This window comes from Gobius niger, assembly GCF_951799975.1.
Source record: "Gobius niger genome assembly, chromosome: 3".
In the NCBI taxonomy this organism is placed as follows: Eukaryota; Metazoa; Chordata; class Actinopteri; order Gobiiformes; family Gobiidae; genus Gobius; species Gobius niger.
This window is the reverse complement of record NC_136854.1, coordinates 5805546-5824441: the sequence shown is the minus strand read 5'-3', so window position 1 is coordinate 5824441 and position 18896 is coordinate 5805546. Positions and strand designations below refer to the sequence as shown.

Here is an 18896-nt window from a genome sequence, read left to right as displayed (position 1 = left end):
CTATGTCAAACATCCTGAAATATCCCTTTAATGAGCGGGTAATCAAAGAATTGGATTGGGATGAGGATCTAACCTGTTTAAATGTCAAGTCCTACTGACTTTAGTCACATCTCCATGGAGACAAGATGGAGACGGTCTTATGCTGTGTTCAGACGCACATGTTCAGGCGTCAAAATCGCGGCCAAAGCCCGTTAGCTTGTTACAATCGCCTCCAGCTCATTGTTGATGAAAAGTCTGCAATAAACCACAAATGCATCGAGCCCGGCTCCGTGTGTGATCATCTCAAAGGCTGCTTTATAAAGTTACTGCTTTATTGATGTTATTAGAGCATAATACTTGTTTTCAAAGGATCAATCAGAGCTTTAGCTTGTAGCATTAGCTACACAGATGCGAATGCTCTGTGCTTCATTCCTGGATGTTCACGCGCGTCTTTGTCCAAGTCTCCAGGACCGTTTACAGCTGCGGCGGCGCCGCTCCTACGTCACTGTTGGGGAAAGCTCCTGATTGGTTGACACTCGCAAATTTCACCCCAAAGGTTTGCGGTGGAGGCGCTGGACGCATGTCCAAAGCTTGTCTCAAAAACCACATTGTCTGACATGTGAAAAGTTGCAAAATGCGCCGCACAGGAAGGGCGGGACACGCTCCGGGATCCAGACGTACATATTGTGCATGTGAACCTGATGCTTTTCGTGCGTTTGGTGTGAACGTGCCATTATGAGAGCTGAGCCGCTCACACAAAGGCTCATGTTTGCTTGCACATATTTTAAGTGTATGTTTCAACAGTAAAAATGTGTGTAATAAAAATAAATGCTTGTATTTTATTCTATTTATGGGGTAAAATGTTACGCGGTTTGGCTTTAACTCACTTATTCAACTCAAAGGCAAAATGATATCAAGAAAATTCCCCTTGATAATAAAAGAACCAAAGAGCACCGTCATGCTCCGTGAAGCCGGTCAAACTTACAAAGCATGATACAAATCCAAGCCGCCACTACCGGTACATTTATTTGAGTAAAAAAATAGTCCAAACCACTCAAAAACAGATAAATATCAGAGTCTGTGAGAGTCTGTGGGCGTGTCCCGGGGTCAGCGTCACATCTCTGAGGGCAGCTCGGCGTGCTCGCCGCCCCACTGCCGGTACAGCTCGGTGGGCAGGTCGGCGTGCTCGTTGCCCCACAGGCGGTAGAAGTGGCTGAAGTCCACGTAAGGCGGCACACGGCCCGTCTCATCGGGCTGGGCCGCCTGGCTGCCCCTCTGCCGGAACAGGCTGCCGTCCCCAGAGCTGGAGCTGGAGCTTTGCGTCTGCGTGTTGGACGACTGCAGCGTGGTGGTGGGGCTCTGGCTGCTGCGAACACAGGACACACACCACACGCTTTACAACACGCTTCACAACACGCTTCACAACAAAACACTTCACACCCGTCTGAGGAGCCAATCAAGGGGAGCATAAGCACAGGTATAGGACTTAGCATTTCCACCTACATTAGGCACTCAAAGCGCTTTACAGCAAGGAGCCGCTCACCCATTCACTCTCTCATTCATACACCAGTGTACGCAAACACCAGAAGCGAGGAGGGTGAAGTGTCTTGCCCAAGGACTCAACAACAGCGTGCGTTATCAGGAGGCTTCGAACCGCCGACCTTCCGATCATGCGACGACACGCTTTACCAACTGCGCCACTGTCACAACAATCCCAGTATGGAACCGAAAAAAAACAAACATTTTATTTCCCCCCATTTCTCCACAACTCTTTCCACGATTTCTCCCAATTTTCCCCAGTTTTTTTCCAAAATGATTCCCCATTTTTCACACATTTCTTGACGTTTGAGATGAACCCCATATTGTAACTGTGCAGATCTCCCACACATTATTGTTCCGTTTTCTGGTTCTGGACGACAAATATTTTAGTACCGGTATTGGAAAGAGTATCGTAAAAGTACTGGTATTGAAAAAATGCCAGTACTTTGAACCCAATTTATTTCCAATTTTGCACATGCATTTATTATATAATATAAAATACATATTTTTAAAATGAGTAATTGAAGGATTAAGTGTCATAAGTGTTTTTGGCTGTTGGGGACAAAACCCATAGGCGCTGATTTCTGTTTTTCCCAGAGAGACGAGGGTCACAGAGTTATATATATATATATGTATAGTGCTGTTTCTGCCCCTTTACTGATCTGTTCAATACGAACTTGTTACATTTCACTTTCTAAAGCTTTATACAGCAGCTCCATCATCCATCATCATGGAGGAGGATATCCTGAAGAGCAGCCTGAAGAGAGCTGTGGTGCTGTGGAAGTATTAGTCTGACGCCCGGGCTACTCGCGAGCACAGGATACAGTCCACAGACATGACGCTCAAACCATCCAGAACACGGACCCGGGCCTCGCGGAGGTTTAGCCTCTGTGGTCACATATTAATGCTGTGCTCTTGTTTCATGTTTAAATCACATACGCTCGGATTTTAACTTATGCAAGCTTGATAAATAAGGGCCACTGTGTGTTTGGAAAGAGACAAACAATTCTAGATCAATCAAAAAAGAAAATCTTGATGTGAATTCCATCGGTGTCCTTATCAAAAGTAAATGATTCAATCTTAACATCATTTAGCTTCATTTGAAACACTTGACAAGTACGAGACAAGTAGATTTTGTTGTCGGCCAAGTAAAAAACACCTATTGGTATGGGTGACAGAGGTGGGTGTGTGGGGGCTCACCCTGGGGTGGGGGTGTCCTCCTCCAGGGCAGAGGTTATGTTGGTCCCGTTGGTCAGGGTGCTGATGGAGGGCATGACTAGTGAGAGAGTCACGCTGGTCTTACTGGTGCTCTGGGCGTTGGAGTAGGGCACAGAGACTGGGTAGATCCGCCCCCCTGGAAAACACACACACACACACAATATAACAAGCCGCACAGGATCAGGGCTGGGGAGGGAGTCATTACAGAAGATTGGTCTCCAACAGTTTGCTGAATGTCTCTCCACGTTCTTAAAGCAGTGTCACAGCTCCGAGACGTGAGGCTCATCCACACTAGGGCTGCAATTATTTTGGTCAATGAATCGATTATTTTTACGATTAACCGATTAATCGCTTGGCTATGAATGATGTATGAAACTTGCATTGTTTAAAAAAAAAAAAGTACCACATGAAGCTTAAGTGGAGCTGCTTGCGGACATGTTGATGGAGTAAAGTGAATGTTTGTTAGAAGCTCTTAGTGATAATTCTTCTTCTGATGAGACACAGACGGACATCATTTACAATGCACTAAACACTAAATACCATAACTTTAAACACAAAATAGGTTTTCATCAAAAATACAAACCATTTTCATGCCATTTTTGTTCTACTTGAGTCTAGAGCTGTGGCCAAAGGCAGACCCTGTGTCATTCCTCACACACCACCACATTTCTTACTTCAGTTTTGTAAAAGTAGCATCAGTATAAATGAGTTTTCACAGCAGTACTCTGTCACAAACATGTGTGCAGTATTAGCCTCAGCATGTTACTGAAGTGCCCTGTATCACACAGTAAAAACTGATACATCATCCACTGAGCTGTCATAGCTGTGTTTTCTTTTTATTCATCTAAATTCACCAAAATCTCTAAAAAACACAGAATATAAGATCAAATAATATTGCTATTTATTATTTGCACCTTCATCTCCATAACAGTAAAATGCTCCTGTAAGTTCAGCCTCCGCTGTGCAGTTTACACGTGTGTCCATGAGGGACTCATAATGTTCACGAGTCTCAGACCACGAGTCCGAGTCAAGTCTCGAGTCTTTAGGGCATGAGTCTGAGTCAAGTCTTGAGTCTTTAGGGCATGAGTCCGAGTCAAGTCTCGAGTCTTTAGGGCATGAGTCCGAGTCAAGTCTCGAGTCTTTAGGGCATGAGTCCGAGTCAAGTCTCGAGTCTTTAGGGCACGAGTCCGAGTCAAGTCTCGAGTCTTTAGGGCACGAGTCCGAGTCAAGTCTCGAGTCTTTAGGGCACGAGTCCGAGTCAAGTCTCGAGTCTTTAGGGCACGAGTCCGAGTCAAGTCTCGAGTCTTTAGGGCATGAGTCTGAGTCAAGTCTCGAGTCTTTAGGGCATGAGTCCGAGTCAAGTCTCGAGTCTTTAGGGCATGAGTCCGAGTCAAGTCTCGAGTCTTTAGGGCACGAGTCCGAGTCAAGTCTCGAGTCTTTAGGGCACGAGTCCGAGTCAAGTCTCGAGTCTTTAGGGCACGAGTCCGAGTCAAGTCTCGAGTCTTTAGGGCACGAGTCCGAGTCAAGTCTCGAGTCTTTAGGGCATGAGTCCGAGTCAAGTCTCGAGTCTTTAGGGCATGAGTCCGAGTCAAGTCTCGAGTCTTTAGGGCATGAGTCCGAGTCAAGTCTCGAGTCTTTAGGGCACGAGTCCGAGTCAAGTCTCGAGTCTTTAGGGCACGAGTCCGAGTCAAGTCTCGAGTCTTTAGGGCACGAGTCCGAGTCAAGTCTCGAGTCTTTAGGGCATGAGTCCGAGTCAAGTCTCGAGTCTTTAGGGCATGAGTCCGAGTCAAGTCTCGAGTCTTTAGGGCATGAGTCCGAGTCAAGTCTCGAGTCTTTAGGGCACGAGTCCGAGTCAAGTCTCGAGTCTTGAGTCTAATAGCGACTTAAGTCCGACGTGCGAGTCCCCATCTCTGGTACCTTGCGTGGGCGTGGGAGGGTCCGGCCCTGGGTAGTTGATGGTGCGGATGAGGAGGGTCATGTCCTCGTGCTGGGCGCAGAGCGGTGCTCGTTGGCGCCCGGACACAAAGACGTCGTGGTGAACACGTTTGACCCGCTCCACCACAGACTGGGCGGCTGCTTCCAGGTTCGACTGCTGGGCTAACTCCGCTGCAACCATGGCAACCATCTCCTGTTGGCACAAACGCACAGCTGGACATTACGTTTGGTCTGGGGTCAGCTACACGACTTTTCTAGTCTTAAGCGATTTTATAAAGAATGGGGGGTCCATTCAGCGCGATTATAGAAGCTCACACATAACCACTGAGAATCGTAAGAGCGAACACACGACAGCTGATGTTTTAGAACAGCGCGTGTGTCCTCTCAACCACTTCATTTCTCCTTCAAACACTCAAGGCTAGGCTACTGCTACTACAAAGCTTCAACTTGGCTATAGTTCTGTCAAATGGAGATAAAAGTCGGCGACACGAAGAAGCGGGACGCATTTCAGAGGATTTAATAAGAAAAGGAGACGAGATGGAGGAGACAGCGGAGTAAGCAGAGAAAGGCTAGCCGTTAGCGCCGAGGTGAATCTGAACAGTCAGTCTCCAAACTTAGCAAGTGCCGCTTAACTCTGTTCGTGGTCGAAATGTAGCTTGAAAAGGTGGTTGTCGTGAACTTTTGGTGACAAAGTTGTGCTGTTTCGTGTGGCGCTGTGGCCATGAAATGACTTGTTTGTGCCGTTGTTTTGACAGAGAAATGAAAAGGGAGGCGCGGCGGTGTTTGTTGTCTTTCTTTCAGTCTGTCATTGGCCGCTGCTTTCTGTGAGTTCACAGAAACGGTAAAATCACCCACGCTCTCTGTGTCTTTCTGCGGCACACACTACACAATTCGAATGCCAGTCCAGTCGTGACCCGACTCTGTGCAACTGTCTTCTTCTAGCCACGACGCGAGAAGACTCGGCACGACTGAGAATGACAGCAAATCGGGCATTAAAGTCGTGTAGTGTGTGCTGACCTTTACTGGACACACCTGGGCTTCTTTCCCTCTATTGTTCTCTTTTGCACTTGTATAAAGTCCCTCCAGGATTTTGCCGGAAATGTTTGTGATTAGTGACGCATTGAAAGTGCGATATTGGGCACTGGCTAAAAATATCTGATACCAAACTCATTTTGAACGCCAGAACCTGGAGAATTCAATCACTGAGTTTAAAGAGGGGGTATTATGCTTTTTTCAATCACATAGCACCAGTCTACAGCACACTACAATGATGACGAAACCTTCTGTTGGTCTGTAAATGCAGTAAATTAGAATAACTGCCTTGTATAAAATTGCTCTCTCAAAATGGCTGTAGTGAATGTCTTGAAATAGGCCTCTGTCTCTTTAAGAACCTCTGACCCTTTCCGACACGCCCCCTCCACACGCTGTCTGTGGCATCAGTGGGGAGGGGGTTCTGAGGAGCAGTGGTTGGTTACTCGTCTGGTGACGAAAGCTCAGAGGCGTCTCCTAGGAGGACTCAGGCAAACCTATCCCTAAAATGGCCGCCATCAGAGCTTTTACAGATTACTCAAAAATACGTGAATGTGCCAAGGCAACACTTCAGGCATGTTTTTAATGAGGCAAAATAACATGATGTAAAGCTTGAAAAAGTCGATTTTGCATAATACCCCCCCTTTAAACCTCCACAAACGTATGTGAGGGAATGTGAGGAGGAGTGAGGAAGTGTGAAGAGGAGTGATAAGGAGTGAGGAGAAGTGAGGGAGTGAGGAAGTGTGAGGAGGTGTGAGGAGGTGGGTTAGCCTGTACCTGGTTGGCCTGTTCCGAACCGTGGGCGTTCTCCAGAGCACTGATCAGACCCTCGGACATGAGCAGGAGGAAGCCGCTCACTCTGTCCAGAGACTGGCTGTGCACCTCCGGCTCGGCGATCACGGGCTTGGCCTTGGCTGAGCTGCACACACCACCAGGGAAATGGCTTTTTAATGTATTCATTCACCTCCGCCTGCCTCTCTTCTTACACGTGCACTGTTTTTGGAAACGTGAGTGAAGGGCGGCACGGTAGCACAGTGGTTAGCGCTCGTGCTTCACAGCTAGAAGGTCCCGGGTTTGATTCCCACCAAAGACAGGGCCTTCCTGTGTGGAGTTTGCATGTGTCTGTGGAGGTTTCCTCCGGGTACTCCGGTTTCCCCCACCACTTAAAACATGTACAATAGGCCAGAATGAATGAGAGTGTGTTTGAGAGTGCGATGGATGTGGGCTTGTTCATTGAAATGCACTGTCCGAGTGTCCGTACCAATAAAGTAAGCTAACAGCGGCCCTGTGGTGTGGTTTACCTGAGCGGGTGGATGTCGCTGTAGTGGATTTTGGCGCGGTAGTCTCCCAGTCGCCTCGTGCTGTTGTGGCCTGCGATCTGACCCGCCTGTCGCACCAGTGCTGACTCCACCCCTGAGGGGCACAGGGAACATTCAGAGCACCATCCTGTGGCAGCTACTGCACATACATTCTGTAAATGTATGGACAAGTTATAAGGTAAGATGTGTGTGTGTGTGTGTATGTGTGTGTACGTGTGTGCATGTGTGTGTACGTGTGTGCGTGTGCTGACCCAGTGCAGCCAGCCTCTGCAGCTCGTCCTCGTTGTCGGTGCTGTGGGCCCGTCCGATCTGCAGCACCTGGTTCTGCCCGTCGGTGCTGGAGCGGCACAGGAGCGCTCGGTCGGTTCCTGCAGCACCACATCAGCACAAAGCCTGTTATGGAACATCACCTGCACTGACGGGTTTAGTGTGGAGGACATTTAGCCTCATCATGAAAGGAGAAGTCGCTCCTCGAGTTCAGAGGGTGGACTTTGTTATTGACTCCACCCACCTTTACTCTAAAAAGCTGACGTTCATGACTAAACAACCAAGAAAGATGATGGCTTTATTAGCATGTTGCCCCATTTTTTCTACTGTAATATTTTTTTACCCAAAGGAAGTTGTGTCTCATTGTATTTCAAGTTCATTGTGAGATTTTTTAAGATCAAGTACTTTTCGAACAGAGCGTAACCGTCATTTTGAAGCTTTACAGTTAATGTTTGGCATTATACGGTGGGTTGGGTCAAAACAATGAAACGTGTTCTATATGCTAGAGGCAAATAATGCAGGTATTAGACTACCGAGACATTGTCCCATGTCCTGTAGCCAAGTGTGACAGATACTGCAATCATCATCAACCTTCTTTGCAGACACAAGGTTAAAAAAACAAACAAAACAACGACACACAGACGTTTCGAGCAGACACCTGCACCAGTTTCGCCCTAGTTCAGACTTTGATGTTGGTCAAGCTCATGATAATCATATTGTCATAGTTAGCAAATATGTCCGAACTTTAAGTTTCAAAACTACAAGAACAGTTCTGATGTCAGCAGAAACACTCTCCCGTGGTGTGCAATATTCTGAGATAGTCAGTACAGCTGTGCCGTATATACAGTAACCGTGTAAAGAAAAGGCACAGGCTGAAACTTTGCGTATTTTGCCGACCCTTTTCACAAACTATGATTTGTGCTGAGGAAAACCAGTGAGTTCACAGAATGTAAAAAAGAGCTGACATTCATCGAGACACTTGGCAAGGCCCGGGTTTGATTCCCACCTAAAAAGATGCATAATGCCTCTTTAAAGCAAAACAACACATACATACCCTCTAGTTTGCCTGAAGGTTTTAGGCATTTTACATTAAGCTATGTACATACAAGACTATAGCTACGCAGGGTGAAAATGAAAGTTAGCAATTCAAGTGTTCTGCTTCCCAAAATTTCATCCGATGGGCGGGGGAGCGACTGAATTTTGCGGTGCATTATGGGTAACATATATCTTCGCAACTTCCGGTTCTGCCGCAGCGTTTTCGTTCGCTCTGCCTGCTTCATCTCCCTATATTTGGGGCTCATACCTCCCCACCCCCCCGCCTGCCTTCAGTGGACACTCACTGCCCCCCAAAAGGCCGAAGGCCGGGCAGGATAGCTAAGCGTTGCCCTGGGGTCTGTGAGCTGTCCCTGAGAGACTATAGTAAAAAGCACTGACAGCCTCTGACTATCTCTCTTTGCCCAATAGATAGTTTTCCATTGATGTCACACTCCTGCATAGTTCCATATGGCGCCATCGTGTGTGTCAAGGGTCTAATTGTTTGTGTTATGGATCATTGATAATATCGTGAAGAAATAGTGCTCACACCTGTGTTGTGTGGGGCTGATCCCGACATGACGAAGAGAAAATGTCTCAATATCCCAAAAGTAATTCATCACTAAGGAACAGAAACATAAAAAACTTTCGTACGAGAGATTTAAACTATGGCCGCCGACCGCTCGTCCCGGGTTGTCGGGTCTAACTTTGCGGGGCAGCTTGTGCTTATACCGCCCTGTGTCTGTGTCTGAGTCTTATGTCTTGGCTGATGTTCCCTGGTTTTGCCAGGGTCTGTCAGCTTTTATTTGACAGATAACAGATAAATGAGAAAAAGTGGCATCAAATAGATTTGACAACGGGGCTAGCTGCTAGCATGAAATAAAGCAAGTCTACGATGAGCTCGTAGTAGACTTGTATTTTTTCCTGCTGCTGCCAAACGCAAACCAGGTACAGTCAGCAGCTAGCAGAGAGATGAGACTCGGACAAATCACGGAGGAAGCACAGGCCGTCCCCGTAAAGTGAGACCCGGCGAGAGCGTGAGTCGGTCGGGGAGAGTGTGAGGAGAAGGCCGGGGAGGTGAAAGCGAGGCGGCCGGGGAAGAGCGTGAGTCGGTCACTGCTACTCTCTTCGTTCATCAGGAGGTAAACGCAGCACAGATTGGCACTGATACACAATATAAATACAGCCATTCCTCATTGTTTAACAGCTTACATGACAGCTGTTTGTTTGTTTCGATGGACAAGTTTAAGTGCACGCTATGGCCTACGTGTTTTACTGTTATGATTACTGTGCATGTGTACATCACAATGATTATTTTAGCCTACCCATCACATGGCTCATTGTGAGTGAAAAAAACACATTAGCGACTACAGAACGGCCGTAGTAGACACAATTATTCATTAAATGTGCATGCGAGTCGTGCATAAACATTGTCGAACGCCACACCAAATGGCAGTGCGGCGCAGAGGATCATGGGAACGGAAAACCATCTATACAACTTTATCGAGTCTGTGTTTTCAACGTGAGAACATCCGCCATGTCAAAAAATAAGTCCGTAGCAGAGCTGCTAACCGCTCGACCGGAGCTAACTAGCTCCTTAGCAGCGCAAAGATCCGGTGAAAACAAGTATTATGCAATAATAATGTAAATAAAGCCGTAACTATATAAAGCAGAGACTGCTGCCCCCGCGACCCAGCCCTGGATAAAGTGGAAGGAAATGGATGGATGGATGGATGGATGGATGGATATATAAAGCAGCCTTTGAGATGATCACACACTGAGCCGGGCTTGATGCATTTGTGGTTTATTTGGACTTTTCATCAACAATGAGCTGTAGGCGATTGGAACAAGCTAACGGGGCTAACCTGGAATAACCCTTGTCCACTGGCACAAATAATAGTCCTTTATTCGGACGTATGGGCTGGACATGTGCTTCAATACTAGGGAGATCCTTGTGTAGATCGTGGGTATAGCTACAGTTGAAGATCCAGAGGACATGGCAGTAACAAAGAGTGACTAGTTAGAACCAAAACAGCAGTTCTTTTTCAGGCAAGAGCTCCTTCCTGCTTCAGAACACATTTAAAATCACTGCCCCTGACGTCTAAATCAATCAGTGGTTTTGTAAAGCCCAATGTCACAACAGGAGTTTCCTCACAGGGCTGTACAAACCACTATGGCAATAAAACAGAACAGAAAAGTCTCCATCGCGTTCAGTCTGAATGCAGTATAACAGCAACAGGAAGTGCGCTAGGACACGAACGGTGTCATTTTTTATCACAGCGCCGCTCAGTCATGACATTTTGGGAGAGCAGAACGCCCAAATTACTCTGCATCCAGAGACTACACTGATGCCTCCAAGCACAGATCACACTCTGAATAGTAAAAAGCAAGCATTAAACATAAAAACAATTTAAAACTGAATTTACTGTCTACATGAGCAACTCTTACAACATTCTGCACTGTTAAAATAAATATTCATGTAAATTGAAGGTTGTGTAGACAGAGGATGAACTGAAAGAGCAAAGGGACAGATATAAAATGTGGTGCTTTAGAATCCAAAAGCCCGTTTTTGGGATATTTTGGGGAAATTTTCAAAACACTAATGCAACCGATCAGAAATGTTAGTCTGGAGCCCAGTAAAAGGGCTCCAGACATGTCAAACATAACGAGAAGTCGTACAGGAGATAAAAGTTCTTCATCTGTACTTAGTAGTTAAAGTGTTCTGCTGTAAATGAACCACTGCAAGTTTGGTTTTCTCTTGGACCGTGTTCATGTGTGCGAGTGTGTTTGTGCGTGTGTGTGTGTGTGTGTGCACGTGCACGTGTGCGTACCCATGTTGGCGATGTGCAGCTTGTTGTTGAGGATGAGTGCCACCACGGCTGTAGCTCCTCCACGCACCTCCTGCTCCAGCTCCTGCAGCCGCTCCTGCACCTTCTGACTCTGAACACACACTCAGTTAGGCCACCGCTACATTTTTCTAAATTTAAACAACACTTGGTTTATGATACCCATACCGGAACAACACTTTTTCTGAGACCTGCAGTGGAAGGAAAATGTATGTGGATGCTTTGGAATCTTTCACATTTCTGCCTAAATTGGTCCTTTCATCAAAATCACAGGAATGATTAAACAGTGTGTGCTTAAACTAATACCACCCAAACATTTACATTTGATCATATTTTTATTGGCCATTACATGTAAACATTCACAGGACAGGGAGGAATAAGTAAGTACACCCCTGTCCCTGAACTACAACAGTTTTGTAAAGAGGAATGGTCCAAGATTCATCCTGATCGTTGTGAGCGTCTAATCTGCAACTACAGAAAAGCAGTTATTTCTGCAAAAGAAGGATCAGCAGATATTTAATACAAGGGTTCACTTACTTATAAATATAAATAAATAAATATCTTGATGAACTTAATTCATTTTTCCATTGATGAAAGCAGGTTGTCCAGGCCCTGAGGAAACAAAACAGCCCCACACCATGATCCTGATCCAGACTTTACAGTGAGGGGAGGGTTTTGATGTTGGATGTTGGCCACACATGACATTGTGTGTTCCTCCCAAACTATTCAACTTTGGATTAATCAGTCCACAGAACATTTTGCCAGTAGTGCTGTGGAGCATCCAAGTGCTCTTTCAAAAACCAAAGTTACATTTTTTGATTGGAACACACGTCATGTGTGGAGGACAAATGGATCAGCACATCATACCCCAAGCCCCGTCCTGCCTACCCAGGAAGAGCACAGACCTGCTCTCACCAAAATAATCGTTTTACTATGTGTTCATGATGTTATAGTGCCCATCTTACTCCCATATTGTAAATCGTTTTTTGCACTGCTTACTTTCATTTCTGGATCATTACAATGTCTCCACGAGGAAAATGTTTCTTTGGACGTCGAGGAGAAGTTCCATTTGGCCCTAGGGGAGATCAGCTGGACTTTGTGGGGAACATCCTTTGGACCAAATGTTTCGTAAACAAGGGCTGTATAGACGGATTTCAAAGCTGACAAACATCTGACTCCAGACTGGCACATACTGGGTGCAGAAACCAGGTGCTTCCTTATCTAAGGAAACTCTCTGGTGAACATTTAGGTCTACAGTATGCAGGCCAATGTTAGCTATGTACATGTACTTCTTAAATACTGCAATGAACCTTAGTTTGGAGGTGCAGAGTCATATAGGACATGGACCACTAGTTTACAAGATAAATCTACAGACCAATGCGTCCGTGTGCCATAACACACACTGGAGTGCAGTGCGTCATTTCAAAGGCTGGTCTCAAACTGTGCGGCGCTTTAAACATGTGATTTATCCATTTTACATAAATAAAACAAGAGTCATTGTTGCAGAGAGGGAGAAAAAGTCTTGCCTGTTAATAGTGTGTTGGTGGCAGAAAGAGCTTCCCTTCTCAGACTGAAGCAGGATCCTCATGAGAGTTCCTCTTTATGAGCCGTCTCTCTGACGCACATAAGTGTCGCCTATTCTTCTGAAGAGCGTGTGCACGTGCCTGTATGTTAGAACACTTCTGTTTGTGCAATCAACACGGCCATTCAACGGCACGCACACGCACACGCACACGCACACGCACACGCACACGCACGCACACACTGACATAATACATGACCTCATGTTGTTAGGTTTTCATTGGGCGGCGCAGTGGTCAGAGCTCGTGCTTCAAGAAGGTCCCGGGTTTGATTCCCACCTGGACGGGGCCTTTCTGTGTGGAGTTGCATGTTCTCCCCGTGTCTGCGTAGGTTTCCTCCGGGTGCTCCGGTTTCCCCTACTACTAAAAAACATGTACAATAGGCCAGGATAAATGAGAGTGTCTTTGAGAGTGCACAAGGGCACGGGGGACGACGGATGGAAATTAGCCCAAGGCTACAATCTGGTGTGGCTTGTTCATTAACGTGCACTGTCCCGACCAAATAAACAAATAAAACTAAACTAATTATATTGAGCCATTGTATTTAACTGAATTCTGTTGTACTGTTTGTATCAAACAAACCTATAGGCATTCCTCTTAGTCCTGTTCTTCATCAATTATATTTGATTTCTAATAAGCTGGGTTTGAAGCTTAAAAGTTGATTTCTGGAGAATTTAGATTTGATTTGACTTCATTTGTCACCAGTCTGTGACTAAAAGTCACTAACCTGTTTGTGTGGCACAGACTGACCTCTTTCACTGTAATTATTCATCCCTTAACCATATTCTGCTGCTGCTTCTTCCTAACCTGGCTAACACCAGGCTGCTGTGTGCGCTCCAATCATTTGGAACTACACAGCAGCCTGGGGACCATGGCCATAATGTTCACATGGATTTGGAGACCAATCACAGAACGAGGAGGGACGGCAAGATGATGATGAGCTATTCGATATAGGGAAGCTTGTAGTTTATTTACGGATAAAATTTAAAAAAAAGTTCATTTACGGATCCAACATGACAGCAGCAGACGCGATGGTATTTTTCAAGCTTTAGGCCGTGTTGTAAATAGTTTAGCTTGAAAGTTTTTCAGTGGGTATGTCATACGTCATCGGATACGATGATACGATTGGCTGTGGCTCGTGCAGACGCATGATAGACATTCAGCCCAATATGATGATTTTAGTGTGGTGTTAGCCAGGCTAGCTTCTTCCCAGGAAACATCAAACTTTGTGAAGGCTGACTGATATGCTCCCTCACTGACCCACATGCACAGGGCTGTTAAACCATAACAGCATGGTATCATAAACAAAGAAATACATACAGTTTTGATGCTGTTTAAATTTAAAGAAATGGTCTTTCATTGCATAAATGAACATTAATACTATCTAAAAGTATGGTTCAGGTATCAGCATCATAAACCAAGTCCAGTGACCGTGGCGGTAACACGCAGCAGCCTGTGTGCTGTAGGGCCTTACCCCGTCGTGAGGGAGGAAGTTGGACAGATGAGCCTTCTCAGCCAGAGCATCATCTATGGACTCAAAGTAACTCTTCTCCACCACATCAAACGCCTGACCACACAAACCAAAGCACAAAGAGAACAAGGTCATTTCACTGACAAAGGAAAAATAATAATAATGAACTTCACTTTTCTTTCATAAATGGACACGTTCATTAATACCAGGCATCATCCCTCCTCCAGCAGTAATGTGTTAAGCTTCATTTAAATGTTGGTCTCCTTAGCATTGAGTACATGCATGTTTGTTACCATAGATGAGGATTTTTAGGTATAAAAATCCCCCCGTAGAGGGCGCACGAGTGGCATCTACTGTGCACTGAGGAGAGCAGAAGCTAACTCTAGTAACAATTCATTTTGGAATCAAAATTGTTTTATTGCCATTGTTGGTGAACAGGCACAACCACATTCAATCGTGCAACATGACACATAAACATATAACACATAACTAATGGACGTTCACTGGAGAATAAAACAAATTTACTGCTAAGCTTCTCCCAGAAGATGGTGAAAGACTGTTCTGGAGCGGAGGGAGCTGCGCAGGAGGAAGAGGAAGGAGGAGGTGGAGCTGACTAGTGCAGGACACCACGCTCTGAAACAGGGACAAACCCAGGAGGCGGTGTCAGAGGAGACTGAAGGCAGCTCGGTTACTCTGACCTCCAAAAACATCCTCCTCAGGTTGGCCCAAACACTAGTTACGGTTGTGCAATGACAAATAAAGCACTTACTTAGATAAATAAATATAAAAACTGAAGACTGTAAGGGCAAGCAAAAGAAGAACTGTGATAAAGACAACAACAGTTTGGTACAGAACAACAGGGCAAGTGTATTCACAGATGTGCCGGTGCAATATGAGTGTGGACATGCTGTGTAGTGCAATGGTATGTATTGAAAAGAAAAGCCTTGCCTGGCCAGCCACACACTCCTCCTTGCTGGGCAGCTGCTCGCAGCCTATAGTTTCCTGATTTTACCAGCATTGGACCACTCAGGGACCGAGAGGCAGGTGTTGTCACCACACTCTTCCAAAATATTAAAGATGGCGGCGCGGCGACTGATGCGCTGCTCTTTTGTCTGTTTTAAATCATTTGGAAAGTATAAAATCCCTAAAATCCCTAAGATCACGCTCACTCCCAGACTACATGTCTTTAAGTATGAGCATAAGAACAGACAACGTCATGGATCAGTATGTGATGGAAGTTGTGAACTCAGAGGACAGTTTAACCCTTGTGTCGTCCCTGGGGTCAATAATGACCCCAGGTGACCACGAGTGTAGCTCTGCATTATGGGGCACACAAGGATTAAAGGCTCTCGTTGGTACCTGGATGAGACAGTGTGGAGTCCATACCTGCATGAGGATGCGGCGCACGTCGCTGTCAGAGTGGGCGGAGCTGAGCTGTCCCAGCAGCAGCTCCGCCGTCAGGAACTGGGAGACGAAGCTGGCCACTTTACTGCCCTCGTATCCGTTGAAGACGGCGTACAGCGAGCAGTCGTCCTCGCCCCTGGAACAGAACAGGCTTTAGCTCAGACACACTCTGGCTGCGTCCGAAACGAGCAGATTGGTAAGAGGTCTAACGCCAAACCGGATGTGCGTCAGCGTCCGCCATGACAAGATGCTTCCGAATTGGTCTGTCAGTTAGGAAGGAGTTAGGAACAGGAGCCTCGATGCTAACTATCATGGCCACTTTAGCATAGGGACGTCTGATGCTAACTAACCAGTGATTAGGAGCCATGTGCCATCCCATAAGCCACTGCACCAAACCCCCCACCCCCCTCGGCCCCACCCTGGAGTGATTTACGTGCAACCACTGTTGATTGACATGTGCACATTTAATAATAAAAAAAATAATTATAAAAAATAAGATTCTGCACAAGCCAAACTTTATAAAAGTGATAAATCCATGTTGTCGTCACCACAGCTCAGTCACATGTCAGTATTAAAGAGCCGCCTCAGTAAACAGATTAAATGCTTTTGTTTTCATTTAGTAGAAACTTAAGCCACATGGATCATTTGCATAATGTAGCTTTATGAAACAGCTGCTGAGATCAAATAAGACTAAAGGGAAATGCATGGATCATTTGGAATTTCTATTCTCCTTAAATGTCTTTGTTTGGACACTATGTTGTTGTTGGACACTGTACAGCAGGGGGCGACATGCACTTTTGTTTGGCCTGCACTCCACCAATAACTTTAAAGAAGAAAAACAGCTGTTGGTGATGTCACTTCCCTTTCCCCTGTTTAAGGACGGACGGATTGTTCAAATGCTGCTGAAGCTCTAGTTCACTAATTGCATAGATCTAACAGTTGACCCCATGAAAGGTTAAGGAGTTAGTTGCTAGTGTTAGTGCTTAGAGGCTACAATCTGATGGTTTCAGATGCAGCCTCTAACTGTGAGTGGCTTAGCAGCTGGCGCTCTCGTCTCACAGCTTCCATTCCAGACCTTTCTGTGGAGTTTGCATGTTCTTCCTGTGCCTGCGTAGGTTTACGACTCAAAACATGTAGAATGGATTTCTACTTGGAGCCAGGACTCCCTTAAAAAGATATTCTTGATCTCAGAGAGAAGAAGAATGATCTTAATAAGCCTTTGGGTGTTCTCCAGAGCTGTTCTATTCCAGAGCCCAGAGTAAGGCTGCTCGACCAGGATAAAACACCTTTCTGACAGACATAGCAATTTGGTTAATCAGCCCTACTACCGGAGGGCACTGAAGCTGAAATCGCTTATTGGTGGCATTAGCAGATGCATCGTGAAGTCGTGATTAGCCTATTTTTTTAGTTTTATAGTGAGAAATGACCGGTGACTTCAGACCAGACTGTTGAGTGGTCTGGACCTGAGCGCTTTACAACAAAGTACTTCACAGAAAGAGAAAACAAATTCAAAACACTAAATGACTGCATCCTAGACATAATTCAGTGCGTTCTAGTTATTAAAATCTAGTTTGAAAAGAACATTCCTTCATTCATCATTGAGCCGATTCATTCAAAACACAGCTGCTAAATACCATTTGATCTACTCCTTTATAATTCGGAACAGTCTTCACGAGGATGTGAGACAGGCCTCAACTCTGACAATGTTCAAATACAGGCTTCTATTTGCCCGTGTATATGACTGAAAGTATTTTATCTGCACTCCTGCCTTTTACTGTAATTGATCCATTTTATGTTGATGTTTTTATTGATTTGATCTGTTTTCTGGTAATTTTAGGCACTTTGAATTACCTTATGTATGAATTGTGCTCTACAAATAAACCTTTATCCCAAAGTATATTTAATGAAAACCTCTCTATGTTTTTGTGTGATTTTCCACTTTAAGCCTACTGTAATGTAGAAGGCTGCACGTTTTCCTGAGAACAAATGTTTAGCATATTATCATTCATCTATCTGGCAACTTTTCAGCGTGCTCTGCACACGGGACGCCCATCATTAACCACAGCGCTCTGACCGGTCTGGTCCCACAGCGCTGTTTCACAAACACATGTTCATACATGTGTCTGAAGTTTATCGGTAAGACACACACCGTGATCCGCTTTGACCTGACTTGTGAAAGTGACTAAAGAAAAAACGATGCAAAACGTAGCAAAGCTTAGAGTCAACCTGGTGGACCATCTTCTTGCCGACCTGCCATATTAATGAGCTGCTAACCCTGTAGTTAAACACTCTAAAGCACGTGAGCAGTACCTGAAGCGTATGTGTGTGTCCTCGTAGGGGTGGCTCTGGCTGTCCGCTCCGTCCGGCCCATACGCACAGTTGGTGGCAGTGCCCACTCCACACGCCTCACACAGGGGCAGGTCGTCTGTCCAGCTCTGCGGCTGTCAACAACACATCACCATAGAAACCATGAGCACAGAGAGCAGAGCAGGTCGTCTTGTGACTGGAGGGTCGGATGCTGCAGGTGCACACTGTTGTTGTGTCCTTGAGCAAAAAAGTGTGTCATTTCAGCCAAAACAGCAGTAAATGTGTTTTAGACCAGATTTTTGGGGGGATATTTTACTATATATAACTATATATATATATATATATATAAGTCAAAGTCATTATTTTCCAGGAAGTTTAAATTCAATGCCAATTCAATTTGCTTTTTTACATTCATTTAATGACTTTTAATGCTTGTTAATGCCTCGTGTTCTGACATCAGGCCAAGTTCCCAGTTAGGAAATCGAAACATAAACTTTGTGTGTGAAGTGAGGATCTGCAGTAAACTACTTCCGCTGGAGAATTAACCAGGTAAAGTTACAGCCACACACGAGGATGGACACAAAGTTCCTTCTGATCAGCTCAGATAAAAGTGGTCAGAGCACAAACACCGCTGCAGCCCTCTGGAGCTGTGCCCACACTGCCCACACTGCCCTGGCACGGCAGACCCGTACTCACACTCTGGCTGAGGTTCCTGCGCTGTGCCATGTTAGCTCCTCTGCTCCTCCGATCTGCGCCGACCGTGAGCGCGGAGTGCTTCGGGAACGGATGAAAAAGAGTTGTACAGTCCGGGAGAAGCACGGACAACCCCCAGCCTGCTGCGCAGAGGCCCCACCGCGGAGAGAACGACCCAACACGTCCGGGGAGTACGGGAACTAGCGCAACACCACGGGGAGATCTGGGACAGGAAGAGAACTGGAGACGGCGCTGGAGAATCGGACCTATATGGTAC

At 45.8% G+C, this 18896-nt stretch overlaps 1 protein-coding gene across 2 annotated transcripts; it reads right to left on the bottom strand.

Annotated features, from left to right (window-relative positions):
• Window positions 1–849: 849 nt before the first annotated feature.
• tab1 (TGF-beta activated kinase 1/MAP3K7 binding protein 1) lies at window positions 850–18826 on the bottom strand. Of its 2 annotated transcripts, none has more exons than XM_079554083.1 (11): window positions 18623–18826; window positions 17930–18060; window positions 15602–15755; window positions 14219–14311; window positions 11150–11258; window positions 7271–7387; window positions 7002–7113; window positions 6478–6619; window positions 4654–4864; window positions 2719–2872; window positions 850–1345 (listed from the first exon to the last, which is right to left on the bottom strand). In XM_079554083.1, the coding sequence occupies exons 1-11, from the start codon at window positions 18650–18652 to the stop codon at window positions 1093–1095; spliced, it is 1506 nt and encodes a 501-aa protein (XP_079410209.1). In that variant the 5' UTR covers window positions 18653–18826; the 3' UTR covers window positions 850–1092. The 2 variants fall into 2 exon arrangements, with proteins under 2 accessions (XP_079410209.1, XP_079410210.1); XM_079554084.1 differs by having other exon boundaries at window positions 850–1342.
• Between the last annotated feature and the right edge of the window lie 70 nt (window positions 18827–18896).

Excerpts from the sequence above, each read along its gene's own strand:
- tab1 (XM_079554083.1), bottom strand. The coding sequence starts at position 18,652 with ATGGCACAGCGCAGGAACCTCAGCCAGAGT. Across the intron at positions 14,312-15,601 it reads TGCGCCGCATCCTCATGCAG|GCGTTTGATGTGGTGGAGAA; the intron begins GTATGGACTCCA and ends TTGTGTGGTCAG. Across the intron at positions 11,259-14,218 it reads ACTTCCTCCCTCACGACGGG|AGTCAGAAGGTGCAGGAGCG; the intron begins GTAAGGCCCTAC and ends GTGTGTGTTCAG.